The sequence below is a fragment of the Meles meles genome, chromosome 5, assembly GCF_922984935.1.
Source record: "Meles meles chromosome 5, mMelMel3.1 paternal haplotype, whole genome shotgun sequence".
Taxonomy (NCBI): Eukaryota; Metazoa; Chordata; class Mammalia; order Carnivora; family Mustelidae; genus Meles; species Meles meles.
In genome coordinates this window covers 119,019,571-119,033,818 of record NC_060070.1, presented here as the reverse complement: position 1 = coordinate 119,033,818, position 14,248 = coordinate 119,019,571, and the positions used below count along the sequence as shown (strand labels likewise).

Genomic DNA, 14,248 nt, shown 5'->3' with positions numbered 1-14,248 from the left:
TCCCTCAGTGCCCCCAATCTACTTTCTGTCATTCTAGAAATTTCCAGTGGGGACTTATAGTATGGGCTCGATTTTTTCTGCATTCTTTCACTCAATATAATCATGCTGAGATTCATCATGTTATTGCGTGTATAAATAGTTCATTCCTTTTCACATTCCACTCCATCTATGAAAACCCCACAGTTCATTTCTCCACTCACCCATTAATGGACACCTAGTTTGTATCCAGTTTGAGCTATTATGTATAAAGCTGCTGTGAATACTCATGGAGTCTTTGTATGAACCTATGCTTTCGTTTCTTTTGAGTAAATACCGAAGAGTGGAACGTCTAGATGGTATGGTGGATGTACATTTAATCTATACTTATGTAATATACAATTATATATATGTATAATCAGGGTAAAACACATAACATAAAATTTACCAGCTTAACCAGTTTTTAAAGATTTTTTATTTTTAAGTGATCTCTACACCCCATGTGGAGCTCGAACTCACAACCCTGAGATCAAGAGTTTCACGCTTTTTCAACTGAGCCAGCCAAGTGTTTCACCATTTTAACCATTTTTAAGTGTACAGTTCAGTCGTGTTAAGTATATTTACACTGTGACTCTATACCCATTGCTCAGTGATTCTGCATTTCTCCTTCGAAGCCCTGGCTACCACCACTCTATTTTCTACTTCTAGGAGATGGACTACTTCAGATACCTCATATCAATGGAATCACACAGTACTTGACTTTTTGTGACTGGTGTATTTCGCTACCATAATGTCCTCCAGGTTTATCCATTTTGTAGCATGTGACACACACCTGTGTGCATGCCGCTCTTTTTCTTTACCGAAGAACAATTTGAATTGTTTCTTCTTCTTAGCACAGGTATCCGAATGTCTTATTTTCAATTCTTTGGGATATATACTAAGGGCATATACCCAGAAGGTATGTTTAACTTTTTAAGAAACTGCCGAATTGTTTTTTGAAGTGGTTGTATCATTTTACATTCTCATCAGCAATGCATGAGAGTTCCAGTTTCTTCATATTATCACCAACACTTGAAATGGTCAGTTTTCCTAATTATAGCCATGTGAATAGTTGTGTGATGGCATCTGATTGTGATTTTAATTTGTATTTCCTTAATGACTAATAATGTTGAGCATCTTTTCATATGCTTATTTGCCATCTATGTATCATCTTTGTTGAAGGGTTCAACTCTTTTGGTCATTTCCCACCCAGACCTATAATAAGCTTTATTTTTAAGAATAATTTTAGATTTACAGAAAAAAATGTGAAAAGTAACATGAAGAGCTTCTATGTACTCCACATTCCATATTATTATGTCTTACATTTGTTAGAAGTTATAGTATGGTACATACAAAATTTGGTACATAGTTTAGTGTAGTGTTGACAATTAGCATACTAATGTTGGTTATCATTAACTGAAGTCTGTATATTCAGATTTCCTTTGGCCATTGGGAGCTCTTTCAGTGGGCTCTTTTTTCTTTTTTTTTTTTTTTAAGATTTTATTTATTTATTTGACAGATAGAGATCACAAGTAGGCAGAGAGGCAGGCAGAGAGAGAGAGAGGAGGAAACAGGCTTCCCGCTGAGCAGAGAGCCTGATGTGGGGCTCAATCCCAGGACCCTGGGATCATGACCTGAGCCGAAGGCAGAGGCTTTAACCCACTGAGCCACCCAGGTGCCCCTCTTTTTTCTTTTTAAAAGATTTTATTTATTTATTTGACAGAGAGAGATCAGAGGCAGGCAGAGAGAGAAGGGGAAGCAGGGTCCCCGTGAGCAGAGACCCTGATGCGGGGCTCCATCCCAGGACCCTGAGATCATGACCTGAGCCGAAGGCAGAGGTTTAACCCACTGAGCCACCCAGGCGCCCCTCAGTGGGCTCTTTAGCCCAGCTTAAAAACTGAGTTGTTTTCTTATTTAAGAGCTTTTATGTATCCGTGATAAATGCCCTTTATCTGAAATATGATTTGCAAGTATTTTCTCTCGGTCTGTGATTTCTTTTTTCAGTTCTTTAACAGTCTCCTAAAAAGGAGTTTTTAATTTTGATGGGGCCCATATTATTAATTTGCTTCCTTTATGGATAATGCTTTTGGTGTCTTATCTAAGAAATCTTTGCTTTACTCAAGATCACAAAAAGGTTTTTCCTATGTTTCCTTCTAGAAGTTTTATAGCTTTTTGGTTTTTCATTGTGTCTATATTCAATTTTGAGTTAATTTTTGAATATGGTTCAAGATGTAAAACAAAGTTGTTTTTTTTTTCATTTAGATGACTACCTGTTCCAGCATTGTTTGTTTAAAAGACTATGCTTTCTCTGTTGAGTAAAGTCAGTTGTCTCTATATGTCATGGGTCTATTTCTAGACCTTTTGTATCAATATCATACTGTCTTGATCCCTGAAGCTTTATCATAAACCTTGATACCAGGTAGTCTTAGTTTTCCATCTTTGTTCTTTTTTTTCTTTAAAAGTTGTTTAGGCTATTCCAGGTCCTTTATAATTCCATATGAATTTTAGAATTAGCTTGTGAATTTCTACATGAAATGTGATTGTGCTGTATTCGTCTTGGCAACATAGTCTCTCCTCCTCTGCAATCGCCACCTTAAGACTTCCCCTCTCTCTGATCACCAGGAGAAGGCCTTTCCTCCAAACAACTTCACAGAGAAACACAAAGCCAACAGAGGGAAATTCTTTCAACTTTGCACTACCAAATATTCGAACTCAGCCTGCTCTGTCTCCCTCCTTCTTAGAACATTAAAGGCAGCAACCCTTTTCTTGCCTAGAGCCTACCCCCTACCTGTGCTCAGACCCCTTCCCACCTCAGCACTCTTGAATTATCCATTATTTCATCTCTCTTTTCTATAGCCAATCCCCACTTCTCAAATGGATCCTTGCCAGCAACTTGTAGGTCTACCCCAGTTTTGCCCATTTTAGAATCTTGGCCTGGGTTCCCCTCTCCCCCTCCTCACTCAGTCCTGGCTCCCTCTTCTTCTCACTCTGCTTTTTCTCCCTAGGCAACCTCCTCCATGGCCACCATCACAGCTTCAATAACCATCCATTGATGGATTCCCAGATGTACACCCCTAACCCTCAACTCTTCTCTGAGATCCAACCCATATATCTGACTGCCCACACTTTTCATCTCTCCTTGGATATCTCTAAGTCCCCCTAAAATCCACATATCCTCAAACAAACTTTAACCTGTCCCCTCCTCACTGCTCCCCTAACCCATCCCTCCCTGGTCACCCTGTCAGGACTAGCATCCACCTGGTTGTGCAAGCCAGCTCCCTCCTTTCTTCCCCCCAGTCAATCCATTGCCAGTTCTCATTTATTTTACCTCCTAAATAGAATCTTCTAGTTCTTTGTCTCTCCTTCCAGGTGCAAGCCCTAAACACAGTTCCACCACAGCCTTACACATTTCCCTGGGTCCTCTGGACCCCTCTCAGTGAGTCTCCACACAGCAGTCACAGTGATCTTGTCAAAGCCAGAGACAGTGCAGCAGCCCCACTGCCTGTAGGTCTTTCATGAAAGAAAGCCCGTGAAAACCAAGGGCCCTCAATGGTTTCTACAAGTATGGTTGGGCTCCAGTGGCCTCCTCAGCTCCATCTCCCACCACAGTGCCCCCACCCCTGCTCCAACCACACTGACCTTTCAGGCCTTCCTCATGCTCCCTCAAATCTGTGGCATTTGTGCGTGCTGTTCCTGCTGTCTGAAATGCTCCTCCTCTTCCCACACCAACACCCCCTGGACCCTCACTCACCCTTCAGATCTCAGCGCAAATGTTGCTCCCTCAGGGAAACCTTCCTGAAGAAGTCCTCCCTGCTTCTCTCTCCCCTAACATCATGTTCCTTTTTCACCTAGAACTTGTCTTGGTTAAAACGAGATTATTTGGATAATCAATGCCTGTCCCCAAGCCAGACTGTAAGCTCCAAGAGGCCAAGAACCATCACACCTCTTTTTGTCTCCCTCACTCCTCAGTACCCAGTATAATGCCTGGCACATATAGATGCTCAATAAACATCTGTCGAATAAGTGAATTAATACACAATCAAATACTCAATATAAATTTGAGTAAGTAAAGAAAGGCCATTGAAAAGCACTAATCCTGCTTATGAAAATAATTTGGGAAATCACTTTTTGAAAATGCCATGCTGATGCCAGGGGCTAGTAATGCCACCGATGACCCAATGCCATTGTTTTCCTAGATGCTGCTTACCTCAATTCTCCCTCCAAGAGAGTGATGTTCCCCCGCGTAGAAGTATACTGCAATATAGAACTTGCCCTTGGCAATGAGTGCCCTGAACGCAGTCAGTCAAGCCTCCAAACAGAGCAAGAAGAATCCATACAACCTCACACACAGTGGGCTCCTGAAGGGGAAGGAAAGAGCCGCCACAGTCCACTTGTGTCCTCACCTGTGCAGACACCTGAAGCCACACATGAGTGGCCTGTAGAATCACCTGTTTCACCACTTGTCTCTTTATCTGAGCAGTCACCTGCATCTCCACTGGCCTCATCACCATCACATTCTCCAGCTGACTTGCCCCCTGTATCACTCCCAACTGTGCCCTTACCACTCAGCTCCACACCTGCACTGTCTCATATATCACCACCACAGCAGACGGTACAAACGACTGGATCACTGCCAAGATCCCCACCCTCCCAGTCATCTCTGTCACCCAGGCCATCCCTGGGGTCTTCATCTGTGGGGACATGTCAAACACTGCCCCTGTGTTCTCCTTCAGTGTCACCTGCACAGCCACCTGTGGAGGAACTGGGCCCAGAACAGCCTCAAGGTATGGACCCTTCTGACTTCTCCCACCTTCCTTATGTCTGGAGTCCCTCAGCAAGTGTGCCACAACATGGGAGCTGATAACCATTGCGCTATTATTTTTTAAATTATGTTCGGTTAGCCAGCATATAGTATATCATTAGTTTGTGTGTTTGTGTGTGTTAAGTTAGTCACCATAAAATACATCATTAGTTTTGATGCAATGTTCCAAGATTCATTGTTGTACATCATTAGTTTTTGATGTAGTGTTCAACAACTCATTAGTTGCCTATAACCATTGCTTTGCGGGGTGCATTGGTAAAGTCAGCCGTTAGCTTTAGCCGTTCTACCTGTTTTGAGGATAGGCCGCCACAAGGGGGCAGTGTTCTTGACCTTTGTTCTTACCTTTTCGTCCACTGATTGTCAAAGGTTGGTCTCTGGCCTACAGCAAACTCTACACCTGGGGACTTGTTAGGAATGAAAATTCTCAGGCCCTACCACAGACCTACTAACTCAGGGGGGTGGGACTTAGCTATCTATCTTTTTATAAGCCCTCCGGGGGGTTCATTTGAGAACTGTGATTGAGAACTACTGTACCAGTAGGTTTTTGTTATTGTGATAACTGCTCTTCCAGGGCAGAGCTACTCCAAGAGTGCTCCGTGAACCAATGCTGGTCCTCAAACTATTTGTTACTCATTCACAATGAACTGAGTACAGAGGTTCAAAGTAAGCATTTAGAAATGTTTACAACCATGACATCCAAGAGCTTGGTCATTTTCCTACTAATTCCTTATATCGTATGTCACAAAAGTACTAGTCCATTTGGATTCCAAAAAAAGATTTTAACAAGATGGTTCTTTAAGCTGGTATTGTCTACAGATAGTTTGAGAAGCACTGTTCTAGAGGCTTCAAAGCTAAACAGCTCTCAGCTCCTCACTCTCAGGAAATCTCCCCTGCAGCCGAGGAGATGACAGAGATACCAACCTTAAAAACACAGCACAAATGATTAAGTACTACATTACTAGCAAACACAGAGTGTTGGAAGTACTCATAGAGATTAAGATCGCTTGCTCTGGGGGGTTAAGAAAGGCTTTTTGGAGGTGACAGATAAGTTGAAATGGGCAAAATTTTGCCACCTTACTTTTGTCTCCTCTATTTTTACTTTTGACTATAGCTCCCCTTGCCTCTTCAAATCTGAAGGATGCCATGCCTTTGGTTAATGTGAAGGAAGCCACCAGCAAGCCTCACATAATGTAAGTTTCTCCTTAACTAGGGACACATTCTTTCCTTTGGCCAGGGGAGGAGGGCCCAGCTAAGGGAAATTTTCCTTCTTTTTAGCTGCCGTAAGCAACACTGGGATCCTTTTCTGGTTTGTGTGATTACAGTCCACCCCTTTACACTTCTCTCATCTTCTGTGGGGGCAATGAATGGGAAATGAGCTATTTGTGCTCACAGTGTCATTCTTGTCAGCTCCTTCCTGTACTCACTGGGGAATGTCCCTTCTCTGAGTGCAGCAGGAGAACACGTACCGCCCCCCCCCATGTCTTACCCTCTGGTGGTGTCTCAGTTCAAGGGAGCTAGCAGGATGCTGCATCCTAGCCTGAGGTAGGCTATTTCCTGGGCCGTATGAACTGTGGGACTCTGTCAAAGGCCTCCTTTAATCCAAATTGTTTTCTATCAGCACAATAAGCAGACTAATATTCCTATGTTATAGATTGTCCCCAGAAAGTCTTTTTTATAATACTCATCAATTGTCTGGGTTGTGTGATATGTTCTCCATTACTTACCTTCACAGTCATTCTGAGAGGGCCTGAAGATTGGTTGTTGTTGTTTTTTTAAGATTTATTTATTTATATTTTTTTAGATAGCACTTGAGCACGGGGGTAGGGAAGGTCGGGGAGGGGGTTTGTAGGGGCAGAGGGAGAGGGAGAGTGAGTCCTAAGCAGACTCTGCAATGAGTGCAGAGCCCCATGTGGGACCCAATCTCATGACCCTGAGATCATGACCTGAGCTGAAACCAAGAGTTGGAGGCTCAACTGACTGTGCTGCCCAGGTGCCCCAGGACTGGTATTTTTTTAAGTTCCTTGGGGGTCACATTACCCAGGCTCCCTTGCTGGCTTCTTGCCAGTTGGGTTAGCCAATGGAAGACACCAGCAGGAGATCAGAAGGTGGGTCAAAGAGTACCTCTCCCCTCCTCAACTTCATCCCTCCTGCCTTGGGGCAGTTCTGGTGATGGCTGGGGTTCTCCATGGCCACAGCGGCACCTATTGGTGGAGCAGGTCCTTTTGATGTTCCAACTCTGTATCGTATCAAATATATCAAAACATACCTGGTTCTCACATTAAGTACAATTTTAGTTATAAAACTTTTTGAAAGAGTTTTCATGAATTTAAAAATTTTGTGCTTGGGCATATACTATGCATTTTGTTCACAGGATTTAAACTTTATTGCATTGACTTATAACTTACAAAAGTTCAGTTGAATTTCAGTTGACTCATTAGCATGATGTTACTTAGATAAATGGTCATTGATTATAAAAACAAATTTTTGTTGTGGGAAGTCTGGGGCTCAGCCAGGGTTAAAAGACATAGCATTGGTGTGTCTATCTTGTGAGCTGGAGCAGGGCCCTGATAGTGGAGGACACAGGACAGGTCATTAACTAACTATTTACTTCCTCTGTTGCCCAGGGGGAACCCTGCTGAAGACTCCAATTGGATGAGCAAGATGTTTAAGAAGAACAAACAAAAGACAAGTAGCACCAGAATAAGCTTCCCAAGACATCCACGATCCAAAAAAACAGGCGGCAAAGTGCAGTGAGCATGATTAATGTTTCTCAAGTTCCATGGGGAGCAAAAGCTTTGGGAAGAGTTTGCAGGGAGATTACAAGAGGTAAAGGAAGAGTCAGTAGGAGCAGGTGTTAGGAGCTGGACTTTGGAATCAGACCCACCCAGCATATATTCCCTTCTCTGCCATAATCTTACTCAGTGATCATGCTTAGGACATGTGATCTTTCTAAGCCTCTATTTCCTGATCTGTAAAACAGGGATAATATTGTGAAGGTTTAATGAGGCCAACATGTGAATTGTTTTGCAGAATGCATGATGTGTAATTAACACTCAATAATTTGGTAGATATTAGTGTTATATGTAGAGGTTAACTAGGACTTCTCAGCTTCTGAATAGACCTCTATTTAAAAACCAAACTAGACAGATGTGTGACCATGTGACCTTCAAGAGATCCAAACTGTTGCCAAGGTAAAGTCCTTACCAATGTAAGCTGCTTGTAGCTTTTTGGTTATTTTACATTGTTATTGATTCCACCAGGTTTTTTTTTAGCATTTTTTTAAAAGATTTTATTCATTTATTTGAAAGATCACAAGCAGGCAGAGAGGCAGGCAGAGAGAGAGGAAGGGAAGCAGGCTCCCTGCCGAGCAGAGAGCCCGATGTGGGGCTCAATCCCAGGACCCTGGGATCATGACCTGAGCCGAAGGCAGAGGCTTTAACCACTGAGCCACCCAGGCGCCCGATTCCACCAGTTTTAACTTTTATTGAGCACCTAATGAGTACCAACCACTCTTCTGGGCTCTAGAGAAAGCAAATTGAACTCAATCCTCAACTTTTTTTTTTTAAGATGTTATTTATTTATTTGAGACAGAGTGAGAGAGATCACAGAGGGAGGGGGAGAAGCAGATTCCTTGTTGAGCAGAGAGTCTGATGCAGGTCTCGATCCTTGGACCCTGAGATTATAACCTGAGCCGAAGGCAGATGCTTAACATACTGAGTCACCCAGGCACCCCTCGATCCCGAACTTTTAAGAGTTTACCCCAAAATTGAACTTTAGACCAAAGACAAGAACCAAGTCTTAATTTTTTACTGAACTACTTTTTTAAAGGGACATGCATACATACATACACACTTACAGATGAAAAATGCCAGCTTCAAACACAAACCAAGCCAGGAGTCATCAACAACGATTTTACTGGATTATCAAAATATTCTCTGACCGGAACAGACCCACACTGCTATCTACTTTGCTTCAAGCCTCCATTGGTCAGAAAAATCTCCAAATCATTCTAAGTGACATCTTTCTGTATTGTTCCTATCCCAGGTGGGCAGAGAGATGTATCAGACAGATGAAGGTCAGAATCTCACCCCAGCAGCCACAGGGCCACTTTGAGGTCTGGGCAAGTAGGTACTTGGTGGGTTGGGGGAAGCAGTATGATGGGAAGGAGATTCTCAGAGCTGCTGTAGGAAATGGGGCATACGCATGTGTCAATTTTTGGATTAAATGATGGGGAGGGAAGGTGCCTATCCTGTAATCCAGCGGGCAGTTGGCAGTCCCCTTGGGGGTTATGAAATTAGTGAATCCTGGGATTAATCTTGCTCTGTTCCTTGGTCTCCAGCCCCAAGACCTCTTTGACTTTTGAGTGTCCGTATCTCTGTCTCTAGGAGCTCAAGGTCAAGTTTGGTCAGGAGAGCACAGGCAGGTCTGCTGTGGGGGTGAGGAAATTTCCTTGGGGCCGGGAGTGCCATCTGGAAGCCAGGCCCAGGCTCGAGTCCCTTCATTCTGGGGCCAGGCCTCCACCTGTGCATCGGAGTGGTGGAACTGCAATTCAGCCAAAGCTACCTTGGTCGATAAACTTCTAGGAATCAAGGTACTTTATACAGAAGCAGGCTGTGATAAAAACAAACAAAACAACATTCACAGCTGTGGGAAACCCTGTTGTCAGTAGGTCACACATGCCATCTGCGGTGTTCCTTTATAGAACAGATTATGAAACTGCCTGGAAGCAGTTTACCAGTCAATGTTCTTAAGCAATTCCACGCAAATTCACTGCTCTGAGCTTCAAACACCAGGGTAGGGGGTAGAAAAGAGAAGCTCAGAAAGGTTAGGTATAGAGAAAGAGAGATCCAGAAAGAGAGAAAATATGCTCATTTCCTAACAGAGTACAATCACAAGAGACACTGTCATAACCATGGACTAGTCCTGTGCAACTTCTGGCCCCCAGCTGATATTCCTCCCAATAAAGAGGAAAGAAGCTAGAATAAAAGCTACAGGGTAGGGGCACCTGGGTGGTTCAGTGGGTTAAGCCTCCACCTTTGGCTCTCTGCTCGGTGGGGAGCCTGCTTCCTCCTCTCTCTCTGCCTGCCTCTCTGCCTACTTGTGATCTCTCTCTTTATCAAATAAATAAATAAAATTTTTAAGATAAAACAACTACAGGGTAGAAGTTCTATACATTAATATGTCTCTCTCTCTCCTTGTCTTTCTCTCTCCTTGTGTGTTTCTTAAAGATTTTATGTTTTTATTTATTTATGCATCCATTCATTCATTTGCGAGAGAGAGAGAGAGAGAGAGAAAACCATTGAAGTGGAGGGGCAGAGGGAGAAGGAGAGAATCTCAAGTAGACCCCATGCTGAGCGCGGAGCTTGACACTGAGCTGGATGCAGGGTTCTCTCTCACTACCCTGAGATCACAACCTGAGCCAAAATCAAGAGTTGGACATTTAACCAACTGAACCACCCAGGAGCCCCTCCCTCTGTGTTTTTTAAATCGGATGTTCAAAATCATACTCTGATCCTGGTTGTATTAGTCAGTAATTTCTGTTTGATAATACTACATAACAAACATCCCCCACATCTCAGTGGATTCCAGAACATGTTTTACTCTTTCAGAGTTCAGTGGGTTGTCTGGGATAGCTCTGCTTAGGCTACAGGTTGGGGTTGAGTCTGCTCCCTGTCCTTTCATTCCAGGACCAATAGATATGCCAAATACGCTCTGCCCCTGGACCATGGCTATATATGTGTGTCAGCCTGACTTTCCTCTGCTAGCCTTGGCTCTCCTCCCATAAGAGTTCTGCGGTCATCTGATTTGGGTTGTGTAACTGGCCTGTAAGTGGCAAAACAGATTGAGAAATTCAGTGACTGCCTACAGGCTCCAAATGGAAAAGAGGGAGGTCCCTCTTGCTAATTACTACTCAAATCCTCTCAACAGCTGCCAAGTCTGTCAGACTCCTCTGATTTCTACCATTTCTATAGCTAGAGAGCTCCTCCTTTGAGTTACTATGGAATTTCCCCCCTATTCAAATGGTAATGTAATGATAATAGCTAAAACTTACTGAGTAGTTATTATGATCCGGGCATAGAGGCACAGAGAGGGTGAGCAACATGCCCAAAGTCACACAGTAGGGAGATGGCAGAGCCAGGATCTGAATCCAAGTTGTTTGTCACCAGCGTCTTACCAGTGTTACCAGTGTTGAGCGCTAAGGGATACAGCCTCCCAGGGTTAAAGGAGCCCTGGAGTGAATCAGACGTCACAGGCTCTAGTCTACTTTGTCTGGGCAGGGAGAGGCTTGGGGGTGCACTTAGAGGTGCATGGGCAGACGTGGCAGGGATAGGGCAGACTGGCTTGGGGACCAGGCCAACAAAGCTGGACTTTTTGGTGCTGGGGAGTCATTACAGGGTTTAAACAGAATGACACAGTCAGAGTTGAAAACCATCCAAGAATGGACAGGTCCGAGGCCAGCATTTCTCTGAGGTGCACGCTGCAGAAGTCTTCCTGCAACTTCCTTGAGAGGGCCAATGACTGGCCAGGGTCACACAGCAGGTGGAAGAGGCCTTGGAACATGAGGCTTCCCATGCTCCCCTTTTTGTATCATTTCTCCTCACATGTGCTTTCTTGGCGTCTCACATCCAGGTCTGCTCCCTGCCCACTCGACTTCTCTCTTCTCTCCACTTCCGAGACAGTTTGGGTCACCTACAGGCCTCACCCCAGCCGGATCCAGGAATACAGCGACCCTGAGGTGTGGAACTGCCCAGGATGACCCTGGAAGCCAGACACTACCTGCTCTGTGCCCAGATGTTGCAGTGACCTCTGAGCTCCACCCACCCAGTTTCCTTTCTGACCCCACCCACCTCTTCCTGGTCATAGTGAAGGCCAACACGAGCCCATATATTGCTTTGTGCACTAAGAAAACAGTACCCTTTCCTGGAGAACTTGATTGCCAGCTTCTGGAAGATTGTGATAACATACTGATTTTGTTCAAACAGTTGACTGCTACCTGCTAGACATCTGTATGAATGGTTTACAAAGCCACCAAACTGTACAAATAACCTGTGGCATAAACATATCTGTGAGATGCCCCCCCTCTGTATTGGCAGGGTCTCCTTGTGCAGTCTGCAGTTTACACAACCACACTCAGTACTCAAGAAGTCACTCTACTTCCTACCTCTTCCTGAAAAACCAAATATTAATCAGACTTTTGTAAATTGAGTAACATTTCAAACACTCTTTTTTCAGCTCCTGCTCTGCAGATGGAATTCTCCATTTGCAAAAACAAACAAGCAAACAAACAAAAAAACCTTTGTATAATAAAGTGGGATTTGCTAACTGATTTTTTGATATAAATTGAGATTTCCAACTTGCATACATCCAATTGGCTAGAATGGGGCCTGGCTCCTTGCTTGGGGCTGCCCGACATATAGGAAGCTGTGAGGGATATTCTCAGTGGAAATAAGGGGAGGAAAGTCCTCGATGAGGGACTTAGAAATGATGACTCTCTGTCCTTTTTCTAGGAAGCTGTGAACCAAGAGAGAACTTGAGCTGGAGTGGGAGAGAAAGTGATGACCCTAAGGTAGAGCTTTCTCCCCAAGGCTCTCAGACGCATCCCCCTTACCCTAGGCCTTTTGAGGACCAGGTGTTGCCCACTACCAAGCCTGTTGGTGTGGAGGTTCTGCTTCCCTTGGGCAAGCACCTCTTTGCCTAGACATCCTCTCAGCTTCTCAGCGGACCTCCAGCCCTTCCACTACTCTGCTCTGGACAGACAGATGGACACCAGCATGGATGGGCTCTGAAAAGCCCACAGTACTTCCTCCTCCTGGCTGGCTGAGCTCTGGGCCTTCCTCCCAGCCCCAGGCTGAGTCTGCTTCTTTGAGAGGGACTGCATCCATCCTGGCATCCCAGGATCTAGTCTCCAGGTCGAACACTTGGTGGGGGAGGGGGGGTGCACTTTCCTCTCTCGTGTGGTGTCAAGAGACCAAGTTCTTTTGTTTTGTTTTGTTTTGAATTCTCCTAGTGGACCAAAGGCTTGATGTACAACCACTGGACTCTTGGCTGCTCACCGGAATCCCTTGCAGAGCCCAGCAGGCATGAGGTCCTTCAAAGCTCCCCAGGGCTCACGGTTGCTGCCATGTTGGGCAGGCTGGCTTGTGCTCCTGTGAGTCCTGCTGTGGTTGTGGAGGAAACAGGAGGCCAGATGTCCCTTCTCTCCCCATCTCGCAGTAGGAGGGCGGCATGAGGGCCGAATCGTTCTGCTGTTCATGCCTCAGTGAAAACAGTCCGTGAGAAAGACACCTTCTGCCTCAATTTTCCCAGTCCATCCAGAAAACAAACAAACAAAATGAGCCCCACTCCTTGCTGGAGTGTAGATAACCTCCAGCCCCAGTCAGGCCCAGCAAGGAAGCCTGGGCTGCCCACAGACCTCAGATGTATTTGCTTAGCAAATTCTGGAATGCAAGACCCAGAGGACTGGGGTGTAAGAGAGCCCTGAGCCGGCTTGGGGCCTCTGGGAGATGCATGCAAATGTTAGCCAGGCAGTGTGGGAGGCTGTGCCAAGGGGGCCTGGTGGAACCTACATTTAAGGGGACCATGTCAGGGAGCAGGAGTCCACACAGGCTCCCTTCAGAAGGTTCTGCCAGGAAGAACCTAACTGATGTGGAAAACAAAGACAAGAGAAAAAATTAAATTTCCTTATTGCTGACAGCCCACTGACGAGTCCTTGAAAGGAGTAGAATGACCTCCCTCTGGGAGCTTAGCTGCCTCAATATTGACACTTCCCTAAGGGCAAAGGACAATCTTACCCCAACCCCCCAAGATCCTGTCAGTCTGCTTTACCATCTAAAAATTCCTATGGAAACTTCCTTTATCTCTACCCCCAAGATACAAGTTGGCAATCATCCTCCAAAATATGGCCCACTGATCTACATGTGAAGGGGCTCATGACAGAGTTTCTCCTAAACAGTAATAAATGACCTTTTCCTAACCGTGTAGCCCCCTCAGTATCCTGGAAACCTTGTTTCCAAAATACTCTGGAGGCCTGCGCTGTCCCTAAAACCCTCCCAACTCGAAAGTATATCCTCAGTCACCCTTCACAACCCCAGGGCAGCCTTTTCTGCTCACAGGTCCTGTCCCCGTGCTTTAATAAAACCACCGTTTTTGCACCGAAGACGCCTCAAGAATTCTTTCTTGGCCGTCAGCTCCAAACCCCAACATTTCCTACAATCGCTAACTAACTGTACCTTTGAGAGGCTGAAAAGAATCAAATCTCGGGTGTTCCTACACCCTCTGCCTTCTCTGACACTCTGATTCTGTGGCCCAGACCAGTCAGGCGGATCATCCTGGGGGCCATGTGGGTGGGAAGAGACCCGTCCCACCCAGAGGGGCCCTCCTGGCTGTGGTCTCCTGGCTTTCCTCCCAGGA

At 45.1% G+C, this 14,248-nt stretch overlaps 1 protein-coding gene across 1 annotated transcript in view; it reads left to right on the top strand.

The window, feature by feature from the left end:
* PNPLA1 (patatin like phospholipase domain containing 1) overlaps positions 1-13,956 on the top strand; it is a 43,546-nt gene extending 29,590 nt beyond the window's left edge. Inside the window, exons 6-9 of the mRNA XM_046005763.1 lie at positions 4,212-4,799; positions 5,949-6,027; positions 7,462-7,587; positions 11,468-13,956. Coding sequence (XP_045861719.1) covers positions 4,212-4,799; positions 5,949-6,027; positions 7,462-7,587; positions 11,468-11,594 — 920 coding nt within the window. The 3' untranslated portion in view covers positions 11,595-13,956. The remainder of the gene's footprint in view (positions 1-4,211; positions 4,800-5,948; positions 6,028-7,461; positions 7,588-11,467) is intronic.
* The last annotated feature ends 292 nt before the right edge of the window (positions 13,957-14,248 follow it).